Source organism: Argopecten irradians, chromosome 9 (assembly GCF_041381155.1).
Source record: "Argopecten irradians isolate NY chromosome 9, Ai_NY, whole genome shotgun sequence".
Taxonomy (NCBI): Eukaryota; Metazoa; Mollusca; class Bivalvia; order Pectinida; family Pectinidae; genus Argopecten; species Argopecten irradians.
The window spans coordinates 5,528,712-5,545,801 of NC_091142.1; the positions used below are offsets into that span (position 1 = coordinate 5,528,712).

General features: G+C 37.8%; 1 protein-coding gene across 1 annotated transcript; it reads left to right on the forward strand.

The window, feature by feature from the left end:
- The first annotated feature begins 6,470 nt into the window (after positions 1-6,470).
- On the forward strand, positions 6,471-16,051 carry LOC138331192 (phosphoenolpyruvate phosphomutase). The gene is made up of 9 exons (XM_069278670.1): positions 6,471-6,670; positions 7,710-7,768; positions 8,061-8,157; positions 11,067-11,279; positions 11,481-11,581; positions 12,248-12,365; positions 13,659-13,738; positions 14,116-14,292; positions 14,776-16,051. The coding sequence occupies exons 1-9, from the start codon at positions 6,619-6,621 to the stop codon at positions 14,857-14,859; spliced, it is 981 nt and encodes a 326-aa protein (XP_069134771.1). The 5' UTR covers positions 6,471-6,618; the 3' UTR covers positions 14,860-16,051.
- The last annotated feature ends 1,039 nt before the right edge of the window (positions 16,052-17,090 follow it).

The following is a 17,090-nucleotide window of genomic DNA, read 5'->3' on the forward strand; positions in this document are numbered from 1 at the left end:
AAACTTTTCAATGGTGGTAATGGTGTAAAGTAAGTAACTTTTGTAACTTAAGAAAAATAATTAATCGCCTGCTCCTGTTTTTGATAGTGAAAAAATACCATTTGTCAGCGGTGGAGCATCTTTAAGTTTCAAAATGTAACAAATACGTACATCATAAACATAAGAAACCAATTTTCTTTTAAAGGTCCACAACCTTTCCGAAACTGCTTTTAATTTTTAAAATTGGAATGTAAATCAGGATAAGTAATTTTGTAGAATCGCAATAGTGATTAGCTTACCGTTAATCAAACACTTATCAGCACATTCTGAACACTTTAATTAAAATGAATTAAATGTAAATTTTCATAACACGGGTCGTCTTATGTTCCCGTCGAATATCACTACGCCAAACGGCAAAACAGCGAAATGAACCTGTTAACACATATTACTCTAGACTGGATTCTCTGCCATAGTTTTTCTACTCTCCGCTAGGCTTCGCTCCGAAAATACAATAATACAATTAGTATTTATGAGCTCAACCTAGAGGAGAGAATTGGTACTAAGGCAGGTAATCCAGTCTAAGATTACATATCCTCAGGAAATCTCTAACTTGTTTGGTGCTAACACCATCGAAATCAATATTTATTGTCTTCAAGAAACTCATATTTTTTTGTTTTCGAAAGGTAGTGGACATTTGAAAATATTCGGGATATTACTACGCCGTTACTATAGCAACTATATAAGTAAATGGGTATTTAGTCCTAAACCGGAAGTGATTCCCTTGTTTAAAGATGCAGAGGAGCAATTTGGACATACATGTACTGTATAATGATCGAATATTCATAAGACATACATATGCTTTATAATGAATATTCATCAGATTGTTTACGCTTTATTTTTATCATTTTACATTCAGTGACCATTCCTCATTATAAATATCAAATAAATCATTCACACAAATTTACTACATTGTATATCCCACGTAAGTCGATATGCCATAAACATTCTGAACGAATTTGCTTTTCTAAAGAATTTTATAAATGTAAATTTATGCTGTGTGAAATAAAAGAACACGTGTTACATGTACGGCAACTTTGTCTTTTATTCATGGAGCAATATTGATCCAAACTACAAATGAATTACATTATTAGTTATTTAACTGACAATTAAGATGCAATATCGATTTTGAAATAATTAAGATACACGTGTCTTATCAAATGTTACTATCTTCCGCCTGTCGGCTTTGTACCTTGTACCTCGACGCTACACATGCATCGCACTTATATACTTAGATAATCATTTGCGATCTGAGTAGACATGCAGATGTCTCCCTGCTGTTTCTAATGCTAGGTTTACACTATGTTCCCGGCGACCACGGCAGCCCCATTTCAGACCACCGTGGGCAAAACGTGGTGACCGCGAGACAACGTGAGACAGCATAGAAGGACGTGATAGATAACCATGAGAGGTCGTGAATACCGTGGATGCCGTGCCAGGTTTTTGAACTGTCAAAAAAATTGCCACGGCAGTCACGGTACAGATATGGTGAACGCTACAGGACGTAATAAAACGGGATTGACGTAACAAAACGTAACAGTGCGAACGAGGCCGTAACAATTCCCCGGAATATCACGGTGATTTCAAGTTTTGTAACGTTCTGTTGCGTTTTTTCCACGTTTTATCACGGTCGGTGCAGATTGGCGGCTGCGCGTTTTGTGCCGTTTTGTCCAGGTTTGTCAAGGTCTTGACGGCAAGCCAAGGTGGATAATAGCCGTTTCGATGCGTTCTGTCAAGGCACATCACGGCTTGTAGCGGTTGAAAGCCCGACGTGATACGGCGTGTTACGTCTTATTACGGTCTTACGTTGCAAGCATGGGGTATCATTACCTAGCCTGGTACATGCTACTTCATGGAGTTATTGGTATTAATAAAGAGCAATAGTCATAATCAAACACATTTAAACCATCAAATTATACGAAAGCTATTATTGCAAAATGCAGATTAAGTGAGACCCATTACAGAACAAAATATTTGTATACCAATGGTACCGACTGTATACCCAATGGCACCGACTGTATACTCGATTGTACCGACTGTATACTCAATTGTACCGACTGTATACTCAATGGTACCAACTGTATACCCAATGGTACCGACTGTACACCCAATGGTACCGACTGTATACCCAATGGCACCGACTGTATACAAATTGTGCCGATTGTATACTCGATGGTACCGACTGAGTACCAATAATACCGACTTTATACCCAATAGTTCCGATTGTATACCTAATGGTACCGACTGTACACCCAAAGGTACCGACTGTATACAAATTGTGTCGATTGCATTCTCGATTGTACCGACTGTACACGAATTGTACCGATTGTATATTTGATGGACTGTATACACAATGGTACCGACTGTATACACAATGGTACTGACTGTATACACAATAGAACCGACTGTATACACAATGGTACCGACTGTATACCCAGTGTACCGACTGTATACCAATGGTACCGACTGTATACCAATGTATCGACTGTATACCTAATGGTACCGACTGTATACCAGTGGTACCGACTGTATACCAATGGTACCGACTGTATACCAATGGTATTGACTTATACCTAATGGTACCGACTGTATACCTCATGGTACCGACTGTATACCAATGACGCTGTATACCGACTGTATACACAATGGTACCGACTGTAGTAACAATGGTACCGACTGTATACCTAATGGTACCGACTGTATACCCAGTGGTACCGACTGTATACCAATGGTACCGACTGTATACCAATGGTATTGACTGAATACCTAATGGTACCGACTGTATACCCAGTGGTACCGACTGTATACCAATGGTACCGACTGTATACCAATGGATACCGATTATATACTAATGGTACCGACTTATACCAATGGTACCGACTGTATACCATGGTACCGACTGTATACCAATGGTAACCGACTGTATACCAATGGTACCGACTGTATACACAATGGTACCGACTGTATACACAATGGTACCGATTATATACTCAATGGTACCGACTGAATACCCAATGGCACCGACTGTTTACCAATGGTACCGACTGTATACCAAAACTGTAAAGGGAACCAGTGACCACCAGAAAAAGGTCTGGATGACAAGGGCAGTGACTGAGAGACAGGTTGCAGTCTGGAGAGACAGGTTGTGTCTGGAGAGACGTTGCAGTCTAGAGAGACAGGGCAGCCTGGAGAGACGTTGCAGTCTGGAGAGACAGGTTGCAGTCTGGAGAGACAGGCAACCAAGGGTGTGGAGGCTTAGCAGACTAAAGTTCATCTTCTGTAAGGAGGAAGCGTTTTCAATCCGCTATAGACAGGACCATAGAAAAATACCCCAATGTCGCACGAGATCGGGGGAGGATGAGCGACATAAGTTGGATAGTATAACTGATACTACACCGTTATGGACAAGGACTGCGAGTCAGAACAACGGAAGCACATGTAGTTGCGGAAAGACACTAAAGCCCAAGCTGGGGCTGAAGATCCACATGGGAAAGATGGGATGTGCACCAATTCTGCAACTGACACAGTGCACAGGGCGACCTGATGAGACGGAGGAGGAGGTGATTCAGGACTCAAACCACAGTGATCACAGCGTCCAAAGTGTCAGAAAATGAAGAGGACAATCACAATTATGAGAGAACACCACAGTCAGCTCGTTCAAGAGGGGCAGCAACATCAGGAGAGAGGGCAAATAAAGAGAACAGTGAATGAAACAGAGTAGCGTCTGAGGCATGGTGACATCGTAGGAAGCGTGGCAGTGAACAGGCAAGGAATCGGTGTAACAACTAGGGCATTACGGAGAACAGCTACGGATGAAGAGAAGAGACAACTTGTACAGAAGGAAGTCCGCCAGATGGTGGAACATACAAGAACGGTCTAGGCAACAAGCATGAAGAAGCAGGGCAGATGTTTGAATTGGGAAGGTACTCGTTCAAAGAAGTTGAAATTTGTTAACTTTGTGCGAGCAGGGGGAGCAGATTACGAAAGGTGGTGTGGAAGAAAGTGGACTACGTGGTACGGCTTGAGATTGGCAGTTTGGAGCAAATCTGGGAGGCCGAATGCACTTTCCACCAGAGATAACAACGACAAATCAAAGACCAGATATTGTTATGTGGTCTTTGTCTACCAAACAGGCTATCTTGGTGGATTTGATAGTACCGTGGAAAGAAATGATGGATTATGCGTATGAGAGGAAGCGGGCCAAATATCAGATCTAGTAGCAGACTTTAAGCAGTGAGGATGGGAAGTATGGTGCCTTTCAGTGGAGGTTGGATACCAAGATTTTGTAGGGCAGTCTATGTGGAAGGCCCTGCGGATCATTGGTGTCTCGGGAGCAGAGAGGAAGAAGTTAACAGGGAGTTTGTGGATGGAGACAGGAATGGCTTCATTGTGGCGGCGGAGAAAACGAGAGGAACTTAGTAAAGTGCAACACAAGTAAGAGCTATAGTGTAACATTCCTTGGGAACATACCAACTGTATTGCAAGAATTCTATATTGGCGGATAGCTGAGCGGTCCCGGGCTGGGACTTGATCATCCCATTCTGCACACCTCTGGAGACTGTTGTGGACAGCACCGAAACAATCGAGGAAGGAGGATCCACCTGATGACGGGACCACAATGTGTCTAGAACGGTAATGGTAACAACAATAACCCCATGTTACCGACTGTACACACAATGGAACCGACTGTACACACAATGGAACCGACTGTTGTACACCCAATGTTACACCCGACCGACTGTATAGCCTATGTTACCGACTGTACACCCAATGTTACCGACTGTACACCCAATGTTACCGACGACTTACATCCAATGATATCGTTTTCTAATCAGGTCCAGATTGTGATGCATATCATGGAATAATTCACAGGAACCCGGCACGATTTTTTACCAACAGAATATGTATGTATACGTATATGCATATATCATAATATCTATAAGGATACTATAATATACATACACATAGACACTTTTGGTAAAAATATCGTGCTAGGTCAGGTCCCTGTGGAATAGGTCTACATCAGAAAGCTATATATTTAATTAGAAGAAAGAATATTCAGTATATAAGATGTAGTGATGTGAAGTTTGAGAAAAATCCCATCATTACTTTCTGTGAAATATTGCCATAACAAACTTCAATTGTGAATTCAAATCCAAATAGGCTGTCCGTCAACTATTTTGGTTTCAGATCGGGTCCAAAATACGATATGCACAACAAGGCACGAAGGGGAATCTAAGTATAACATTTAAGAAATATCGCTTCAGTACTTTCTGAGAAATATCGATAACAAATTCTTCAATTATCAAAATTCAAGATGGCTGTATGTAGGGTGACCGCCTTATATCTCTACGGCCCAATAGTCCAAAGGCCCGTTAGTCCGAAGGCCCATTAGTCCTAAGGCCCGTTAGTCCGAAGGCCATATAGTCCGAAGGCCCGATAGTCCGAAAACAGATAATATAATTGGGATTTATATGCGAACAGTACTTGAAATGAAACAAAGGTTTATTACAGTTTTCGATGCAAAAGATTTGTTGTAAACTTGCTAAGGTATCTTACATGTATGTGACTATAGAATTGATACGGAAAATGATATGAAACAACGAAATGTATAGCGTATTTTCAAAAAGAGCATTCTAATCTTGAAATACGTAAACGTATCTGATATTAAAGAGTATTATTTTTTATATGTACAATGCAACCCTGTTTAATATTTCACCCAAAAAATATCATTATGTTTACCATTTCCATCATTATGGGTAGAATAAACAATTCAAAGAATGGGGAAGCAAAAATAAGTCGTTAAATACATGTACCCTTGACCATATATATTGTACAATATAACGAAGTTTACTGGTATAATAAAAGTCATTTTTCGGTAGGATTTGATTATATACATCATTTATCCAAGGAGCAATGTTAATCCTAATGCAATATAGTGTACAAAAGGCTAACAATCGGACATTTTAAAGCTTGCATGTTTGAAAGATAATCCACAGAATGAATGCTTGTGAGATATCCTATAAAATGTAAGATGTTATTTTTATTATTTTTTTTAAAATTTTTTTTGTCCATAGAAATTGTCAGATCAGCAGTGCCGAAAAATGTTTTCGTCAAAATACGTTAATTATAACAACTCTATAACTTGTAATATTTACTCATTTTCGGACTAACGGGCCTTCGGACTAAAGGGCCTTCGGACTATTGGGCCTTCGGACTAACGGGCCTTCGGACTATTGGGTCGTAGGGATATAAGGGTGTCACCGTATGTAGGCTATCTTGAATTTTCGAAGGTGGGCTAAAATATTGCAATGTTAGCTTTTTAAATTAATGGAATTTCATCATTTAGAAAAGTTCTGCAAGTTGACCTAGTTTGAAAAGTAGCGCCCTCTTTTACTTTACTTCGTCGAAGTGAAAGTAGAATACGAAACTGCGGCTTACTTCCGTTTAGTCTGCTACGTTACGCGTGTCGCCGGTAGGAATTTGTTGTGCTGTCGACAGTTCAAGCATTGGTGAAGGTACCGGTAAAGAAGGCAGGTAGGCGAAGATTCAAGGACTGCATATATTTGTCTTAGCTGTAAAATGACGCTACAATCTACAGGAAGAGTGCTGAGGAATATATTGATGAGTCACGGTAAGCAGAGTGTTACGATAAGTACACCTGTACTGTACAGTACATGTTAGCACAGGCGTCTGCTTCTGGTTTTTAAAAAAAAAAATATAATAGCCTACGCCTACAATATGAACAATATTCAACATAGTAGGAGTATGATATTGTATTTTTACCAAAATCAGAAGCAGGCGACTGTGATGTGAGATATAAACAGTTAAACTGATAAACAGATAAACTGTTAAATTGTGTACAAAAAAAAAAAAAATCATAATCATGTAAGCCATTGTATGCATGCAACGTACATATTACTGGGATTAGCAATGGCCTTCATGGACTTGGTTACACATTGAGTTCATAATCAATATATATATACTGTCCGATATACACTTAATGAATATTTTACAAATAAAAGGGACTGTGTTTTAAGTCTCCAACTACCTACAGATGTAAAATGTTAAAGTCTTGATAAGTGCTACATGTACATGTATGTGCCTCAGTCTGTCCAATATGTTAATAACGGGCATTATTCTGCCTATATCCATAACTTAGACTTCAACTGCAAAAGATAAAGATTATAAGTGAAATTCACTGACAGTCTGTCCTAAAATATTAACTGATCATAATCATCCCAATTCCATATACGGTATAGCTAGTCATGTAGGAGCCATTTTCACAAACATTCCTTAACTAAGGAATTCCTTGACTTAAAATTCTCCATAGGAAAGCATTACAGATTTTAAGGAAGGGTCCTTAACATCAGATTTTTTCTTTAACTTCTGTAATGATTTTGTACATTGTTGTATGTGTAATTTTAAGTTAAAAGAGATTCCTTAATGTTAAGAACTTTTCCTTAATTGGCCCTGTGGAGATACAGGTTTTTACTACATTGTAATGTACAAGTACATATAGTTGCCCTTTTTCTTCTATATATTCTGATAGTTTATGCTTATTAAGGCTGATTTATATTTTTACTTTGCATGTACATATGTAATATAGATTTTGTAATAATTTCAGTTTACTTACCGTATATACAGTATATGTTTATTTCTCTTTCTGAAAGGTTCTAAAATGTCAGCCAGCTGTTCACAGGTCAGACAGTCCTCAGGTTCATCCAAAAGGGTAATCATCAGTTTTCAATATTTGCAATGATAACACAAATTTATCATATGTAAATTATTGTTGGTTTACACACCAGAAAGTCGAGCATTATGGTTGTGTATTGATCGTGAAAATAGCAAAACCAGGGAATATCTCAATAAAACGAGAATTCAATAGCTAAATTTGTATGGATGATGAACACTCCTGTATATGTAACATGTATATTTAAAACTGTAATTTGTTCTAAAATGTGCTTGAATATTTAAAGTTTAACTTTTCTGTTAACACAAATTTCATCACCTTTCTTTTATAGAAGACAACCCAGTTGAAAGAAATGTTGAATTCAAATGAACTGGAGTTTATTATGGAAGCTCACAATGGTCTTAGTGCCAGGATAGTTCAAGAAGCAGGTAAGTGTGGATTTTTGGGGTTTTTTGAAAATATATTTCAGGAAAATGGCTTCAATGTCTACATTATCAGTACTGGTTTTAGAAAATGAATATCACTGGCCAGTTGCCAGGTACTGAATATAGGAGGGGGGATTTTCTCTGAGTACTTCTTCAACTTACAAGTTCAAAATGACGCTTGCTATAGTGTTACAGTTTATAAAATATTACATGAAGAAATCACTACTAAACAATATATCATCAGTGCAATAGCAGTTTCATTCAGTTTAGAATTTTGATGAAAATTGTGAATCCACAGATTTTCACAAAATGTCGCAGATTGTTAGTTAAAGTACCTTATATTTAAGACAAATCAGATAGAGATTTCTTGCACACACCTGTATACATGATAAGTTAGGGTGATCGGGTGGTGTAGAGCCCCTCGCCTTTCACCTAGCTGGCCAGGGTTCGATCCCCAGCATGGATGTGAAAAGGTTAGTGATCACTTGCCTGATCACATGAGTTTACTCCGGGCACTCCGGTTTCCTTCCACTTTAAGACCCCACGTGCAATTACATCCAGACCATCAAGAGAGATTTGCATAAGTTACATAATCGATGTAAATTAAATAAAGTTTATACATGATCAGTCAGACACTCAAGTTGAATGTGGTAGCTATATGCATGTCAACATTTGCATATCAAAGATTTATCTGTCCTTGCATTTAAATATGTCATGTTTTCATGAGTGTAGCATTATTAACTCACCTGGCCCGAAGGGCCGGTGAGCTTATGTCATGGCGCGGCGTCAGTCGTCCGTCCGTCCGTCAACATTTCCTTTAAAACACTACTAGTAATAGAGTTCTGCATGGATTCTAACCAATTTTGGCCAGAAACATCCTTGGATAAAGGGGAACAGAGTTTGTATAAATTTTGGCTCTGAATCCCCAGGGGCAGGAGGGGCGGGGCCTGATAAGGGAAATAGAGGTGAATCCTTTAAATCGCTACTAGTCATAGAGATCTGCATGGATTGTAACCAAATTTGACCAGAAACATCCCCTGGGGAAGGGGAATAGAGTTTGTATAAATTTTGGCTCTGACCCCTTGGAGCAGAAAGAGTATGGCCCAACAGGGAATTTAGAGGTAAATCTTTAAATTCCTTCAGAAAATAAACAATGATCCTGTATTAAGAACATTACTTGGCATTACAAACCAGGTAAGCGATACTGGCCCTCTGGGCCTCTTGTTTTTTTCACAGAATTCAACATAATTTTTGCTTACAAAGTAATGACGTCACAATCAATATTTACTCACAAGGGAGATAATTTTTAGCCCACTATCATCAGATGGTGGGCTATTCAAATTACTTTTCATTTGTGGTCCGTCCGTCCGTCCATCCGTTCATTAACAATTCTTGTTATCGCTATTTGTCAGAAAGTACTGAAGGGATAATTCTCAAATTTCATATGTAGGTTCCCCTAGGGCCCTAGTTATACATATTGCATTTTGGAAACGATCGCTCAACAAGATGGTCGCCAGGCAGCCATCTTGGATTTTGATAGTTAAAGTTTGTTATCGCTATATCTCAGAAAGTACTGAAGGGATCATTCAAATTTCATATTTAGGTTCCCCTAGGGGCCTTCTTGTGCATATTGCATTCTGGGACTGATCGCTCAACAAGATGGCTGCCAGGCAGCCATCTTGGATTTTGATAGTTAAAGTTTGTTACCGCTATTTCTCAGTAAGTACTGAACGGATCTTTCTCAAATTTCACATTCTGGGACTGATCGGTCATCAAGATGGCCGACCAGGCTCCATCTTGGATTTTGGTCGTTGAAGTTTGTTACCACTATTCTCAGAAAGTTTTGAGGGATCTCTCTCAAATTCCATATGTATGTTCCCCTTGGGCCCTAGTTGATAGTTAAAGTTTGTTTTTAGCTGACCTGGCCCGAAGGGCCGGTAAGCTATGTCATGGTGCGGCGTCCGTCGTCCGTCCGTCAACATTTCCTTTAAATCGCTACTAGTCATAGAGTTCTTCATGGATTGTAACCAAATTTGGCTACAAACATCCTTAGAGGAAGGGGAACAGAACTTGTATTAATTTTGGCACTGACCCCATGGGGGCAGGAGGGGCGGGGCCCAATAGGGGAAATCAAGGTAAATCTTATAAATCTCTATTTGTCCTAGAGTTCTGCATGGATTCTCACCAAATTTGGCAACTAATATCCTTGGGGGGAGAGGAACAGAACTTTTATAAATTTTGGCACTGACCCAATTGGGGCAGGAGGGGCGGGGCCCAATAGGGGAAATCAAGGTAAATCTTATAAATCGCTATTTGTCCTAGAGTTCTGCATGGATTGTGACCAAATTTGGCCACACACATCCTTGGGGGAAGGGGAACAGAACTTGTATAAATTTTGGCTCTGACCCCCTGGGGGCAGGAGGGGTGGGGCCCAATAGGGGAATTAGAGGTAAATATTCAAATTCCTTCAGAAAAGAAACCATGAACCTGTATCCAGTACATAACTTGGCATTATATACCAGATGAGTGATACAGGCCCTCTGGGCCTCTTGCTGCTATTTCTCAGAAAGTACTGAAGGGATTGTTCTCAAATTTCATGTTGAGGTTCCCCTAGCTAGAGCCCTAGTTGTGCATATTGCGATTCGCAACCGATTGGTCAACAAGATGGCCGCCAAGCAGCCATCTTGGATTTTAATAGTTAAAGTTTGTTATCACTATTTCTCAGTAAGTACTGATGGGATCGTTCTCAAATTTCATATGTAGTATGTTTGAAAAAGTTTGAAAAACAGAGAAAAGATCCCTCTTTCTATTTTCAGACATAGCTTATTCTTTGATCGGCGCCAAGATCCCTCTGGGATCTGCTGATTGATATACAAAGACAAAATAACTGATGTCTATCTGTATTTGTACAGGCTTTAAAGGTATCTGGGGCAGTGGGTTGTCTGTGTCGGCCCAGCTTGGTGTACGTGACAGTAACGAGGCGTCGTGGACACAAGTCGTAGAAGTTATGGAGTTTATGAGCGACGCCACAGATATTCCCATTCTACTTGATGCCGACACGGGTTATGGAAATTTCAATAATGCAAGACGATTGGTCCGTAAATTAGAAGACAGAGGCATCGCTGGTAAATTCATTTACTTTGTGAAATAATTTAGGAATGTTAGGTAAATATTTCATGAATCTTTTTAACTCATTAAATTACCAAAGGCATTTTATAGTAGTAAGCTCAAAATTTTTCAAATGCATTTTGCTTATATGGACACTGTATGAATTAAATCAAAAGAAATTATCCCTGCAAATTGTGATTGTTGTATTCCCTCCCTAGGTGCCTGCATGGAGGATAAACTTTTCCCAAAGACAAACTCACTTCATGATGGACGAGCTCAGCCACTAGCTGATATTGAGGAGTTCTGTTTAAAAATTAAGGTAAATTAATTCAACCAAAGTACAAAAAAAAAAAAAAAAAAAAAAATCTGTCATAATTATAGTTATCATTTACATGTAATTCATATGAATAAGAAATTGTTTTCCAATTGAAAAATGAGGAAATATTTATATTGTTGGTGGAAACTTGTGTAATTTGGTCAATTGCTATTGTATTAAGAGCTCTTATGTGCTTTTGAAAAACTCATTAGCCCTTGAACTTTTTGAACTATTGACTGCCCCGACATTTGAAGTAGAATAGCCCTAGTAATTCAGGGATGGATATATACCAGTTCAGAATATATTCTAAGCCTTTTGCAATTATCAGTATCTGGTACTTGTACAATTCTATCCTGGAATACTGTACTGAATAGGTTTGGCTTGCAAAGTTGACTCAAAATGAGAAAGGAAAATTGTTTAAATACCAGGTATTAAAATTTTGCATTTTGACTTATACCTGTAAGAGTGTGTTAACATTTTAACAAACCAATTAATATCTTATGAAAGAAATGTTTGCAACCATGTCAACTTCCAGTTTTGCAAAAACCTAATCCTAACGAAAAATATAATTGGCTACGTTCATGACTGTTTACCATACAACAAAAGATTGTCAATGTCCAGAAAAAGATACTGGTAGATTTCACTGAATCATTTATTCTTGTTTCCTAGGCATGTAAAGACACACAGACAGACCCGGACTTTTGTATTGTAGCGCGAGTCGAGGCGTTCATAGCGGGCTGGGGACTTGATGAGGCCCTGAAGAGAGCGGAAGCTTACAGAAATGCAGGTTAGTTAATACAGTACAATGGGACTTAGTTTAAACTTACCTGAAATATACTTGAAATTGTCCTGAGCATATAAAATATTTATACATTTTTGGGTTGAGATCCATACAGACACTCACTAATTTATAAGATGTCATTTAACTGATAAACTGTGACAGCATACATGCCATACCTCCCGGCATGAGACAAAACCTCCCGTATTTTAAAGCCTTTTATTGTCTCCCCCGAGGAGAATCTAAATTCCCGTATTTTGTAAACCCCTCCGTTTTATTTTTGTCTCCACATTTGTGTACATGCTAGGTTAATTTCAGCACGCGAGTAACCACTCCCTGAGCCCCTGACCAACACCCCAGTGGCCCTAATTAGCAGCTTTGGGCTATTTCCACCTTGGCTTGTGGTGTCACTTTCATTCACGTCTGTGTATTACGTATACAGTCAGACAGTATTGGAAATTTTGTCACTTTTGGTATTTTCTGACTGTGAAAAGCTTCAAAAGAGCAGTCACACATGTTGAACTATAACTTAAAAAATTTTAGTATTTACTTTTAGTTCTGTATATGTGCTAAGTATATAGGTTTTTCTGATTGAAAAACAAAACAATTTCAAGGCTCACTTTTTCTGAAACATTTTTTTTTATTATTAATAATAACAATTAAAATATCCGAACATTATATTCATTTGATGGCCTCTATGTAAGATAAAGTTACAAGATAAACTTATTTTGTATAAATCAAACTTTAATATTGGTGCATTTTGAAATCCGTTTCGTTGTAGTTATGTCATTTGATAGTGTTGGGAATCGGTTGTAAAATGGTAATCGATCATCGGTTTAGGACAATTTACTAATTATCGATTTTATAATCGGATACTATTTATAGAAAGCTCTCCTATATTTATATATTTCACCTTTTAGTTTTTCTGAAGAATTTTAGAAAGATATCCACTGAACCAACAGTATGAAGAAGTATTTTTTTTTAATTCAAATTCTTGAGTATCTATGATGTTTAAAATATTTTGATATGTGGTTTTGCACTGATATATAACATAATAAAGGTTCAGAACAGTATAAGACAAGCATGAGTTATCTCCCATTTTAATAATCGATTATTACCTTTCATAATCGATAGTCTTTGGAAATATCATAATCGATCGATCATTGATTAAAATCGAGAATCGGTCCAACACTATCATTTGATATAAGGATAATGATATGATGACATAGAAGGATATGATTTCCTTCATATTTAAGTACCGAATTACTGTATTATCAGTTTAAAATCTCATTTGCTTTACAGGAGCTGATGCAATTTTAATGCATAGTAAAAAGTCAGATCCGTCTGATATTGAGGCATTCATGAAAGCTTGGAATAATCAGGTATGCCATTTGAAAGTAATTTGACATTATTGATATCGTGACCCTTTTTCCTGTCATATAGTAAAATATATCACATAGACTGGCCACCAGACCTTAAGTTGTTATTATTTTCTCAGCATACTAGAAAATTATGTATTTCCCCATATTTTAGATAAGACCTGTTGCAGAGACAAAAAAATATCTAGCCAAATTTAAGTGATAATTGAAATATTCTATGGACTGGTGGCCAGTCTATTTATTACTCTAGATCTGTGGTTAAGATTTAGTTGCCTAGCAGTTTGCTATTGGACACCACTATCATATTTATTCATGATCCGACACTCTGCAGAATTATATATATATTACTTACCTTAAATATGACACAATGTGATTCACAGGGTCCTGTGGTTATTGTTCCAACAAAGTATTATACGACACCTACACAACAGTTCCGAGATATGGGCGTATCCATGGTGATATGGGCTAACCATAACCTACGGACGGCTGTGTCGGCCATGCAACAGACAACAGCTCAAATCTATAAAGATCAATCTCTTGAAAATGTAGAGAAAAAGGTGAGTAATTGATTCTTTTACGTAAACATAATATTAAATGGAGGTGAGTTTAGCATTTTCTCCCATATTGTATGTTCTTTTGGAGAATTTCAATGAAACCTAAAATTTTACAAAAAGACATTTCTGCCTTATTATGTATTTGCATATTCCTAGAGTTGTCTGCCCTTGGAGTTGGATATTGATTGTGTAAAATACCTTGTGTTTGCGAGTGTAACGTTTCAGAGAAATAATGACGTCACTATGGACAATTAACCACAAGGGAGGTAATTCTGTAATATGCAAACCATGGAATAAGCCCTGTGGAAGTTTTATCTTTGTAATTTATAGAAATAAGTGGAACAAAATGTTTTTTCTAATAAACAAATTACTTAAATGAAGGATGTATAGTATATTTCAGTATTGAAATAGCAATTTGGTTTTATCTTTTTGTCGATTATTAGCTAAAAAGGATTTATTTTAATTTATTCCTTGTTTCACCAAAAGATTGCAACAGTAAAAGAAGTGTTCCGACTACAACAAGACGATGAGCTAGTCCAGGCTGAAAACAAGTACCTACCACAGAAATGAATGCCACGACTAGTATACCAACGACCATTAATCACATTTAAACATTGAAAGGTTGTAGGTCTTCCACTTAAACTGCTGATCTTTGTATTAAATCAAAATTATTCCTAAATTTATATTCATTATTGATAGATAATTTGTATTATAGACTGTAGGTATAATAAGGTGAGGTTTGAAATAAGACGTCAATGAAGGAGGGAAAGTGTATAAGGGATTATATATAGCTAGGTTGCCTTTTAACACATGTACTAGATTTGGCTAATGGGGCTTAATTTCCAACACTGTAGCACAGGGATCTGAGAATTAGTTACCCACAGTTAATACTATAAGACTCTTTCATATGTGGATATGAAGGATAGGGATATTCTACTAGAGGGTCACAAAATGTAATAAAACCCGAGGCTTGCCGAGGGTTTTGCAACATTTTGTGATCCCGAGGGTAGAATATCCCTATCCTTCATATCCACTTATGAAAGAGTATTTTTCTTTCATACCTATACTTTTTATTGCAATTTTACAACTATAATATCCCGCCATTTTGAAATAAATTCGAAGAAATCCACGGCTAAAAGTCAATTTTTGATACATGAAAAATTACGTGATATTTTCAACAAGAATTCCGTTGTTTGCATCTTTTATAGTAAACCAGTCAAGTTTGTGAAAAAATGTTAAAATTTTACAGAGTAAATAGAAATTCTGTTGAGGCTGTGACGTCACGAGGCTTTATTGCATGGGTAGTCATGCGATACAGCCTCAGGCGGCATGAGTGTATTGCCCTAGACCAGCCAGTATTACACCCGTAGGTGAAAGAAATATCTGTCTGGACCCACCAGAATGTAGGTTTCCAAAACTTGATTGAGGTAGATTTTGTGTACATTTTATTGAAAAGGAGTGCTTTCACCTTAGTAACAGCATTTGTAGATTTATGTAAGATGTTTACAAAATTTTGATCTAAACTCTAAAACCTGTGAAAATGGTTTATTTAGACACTATGATGGGTTCAAATATATATAAATTGCAACAAAGTCTCAGATCCCTGTGATCACTCAGTGTCTGCCATGTGATTAGCCGTGTAGTAAATCTGGTCCATGCTAACGCAAGACAGCTACAGATATCTGTCAAAATAGATAATTTGTGCCATAAATCTATTCCCCCCACCCCCACCACACACCACTGCCTTAAGAGGAGACAACCATTGCTCATTAACTCTAGACTTTCCTTCTAATCAGATTTTTTCTATTCAAGGGAAATAAGCATTGTTCATCCTTTTCAGGGGAGATAATCATTGTGCAGTATTCTCCCGTCTAATCAGATTCATCCTACTCAGGGGAGATAATCATTGTTCAGTACTCTTCCCTCTAATAAGATTCATTCTATTCAGGGGAGACAATCATTGTTCATTACCCTCTCCTTATATCAGCTTTATCCTACACAGGGGAGATAATCAATGTTGATAAATCTGTTCCCCTCTCCCTCTAATTAGACTTATCCAACTAAGGGGAGACAACCATTGTTCAATAACTAGATTTTCCATCTAATCAGATCTATCCTATTAAGGGGAAATAAGCATTGTTCATTCAATACTAATCATATTCATCCTACTCAGGGGAGATAATCAAGAAATGAGGTTAACCTCTTATCTTAAAGATGTATAATCATTATTAGGAAAGCTTTACCAGTACTGAAATCTTTAAGCAGTATATTTTGTGTTCAACTGTGTTTGCTACTTACAGAACTACTAAAGGGAGATAATAAAGAAGGGTTTAAACAAATCAAGGGGGACAATTAGATTTAAAAAATCTAAAAACAACAACATGTAAATGTTAAATTTTACTTTTAGTGATACCTACATGTGTGTGTGAATAAACAAGTATTTGATTTAATTTTTAGCTCACCTGGCCCGAAGGGCCGGTGAGCTTATGTCATGGCGCGGCGTCCGTCGTCCGTCCGTCCGTCCGTCCGTCCGTCCGTCCGTCAACATTTCCTTTAAATCGCTACTAGTCATAGAGTTCTGCATGGATTGTAACCAAATTTGGCCACAAACATCCTTGGGGGAGGGGGAACAGAACTTGTATAAATTTTGGCTCTGTCCCCCCCGGGGCAGGAGGGGCGGGGCCCAATAGGGGAAATAGAGGTAAATCCTATAAATCGCTACTTGTCCTAGAGTTCTGCATGGATTGTAACCAAATTTGACCACAAACATCCTTGGGGGAGGGGAAACAGAACTTGTATAA

Excerpts from the sequence above, each read along its gene's own strand:
- LOC138331192 (XM_069278670.1), top strand. The coding sequence starts at position 6,619 with ATGACGCTACAATCTACAGGAAGAGTGCTGAGGAATATATTGATGAGT. Across the intron at positions 6,671-7,709 it reads GAATATATTGATGAGTCACG|GTTCTAAAATGTCAGCCAGC; the intron begins GTAAGCAGAGTG and ends TCTTTCTGAAAG. Across the intron at positions 12,366-13,658 it reads GGAAGCTTACAGAAATGCAG|GAGCTGATGCAATTTTAATG; the intron begins GTTAGTTAATAC and ends TTTGCTTTACAG.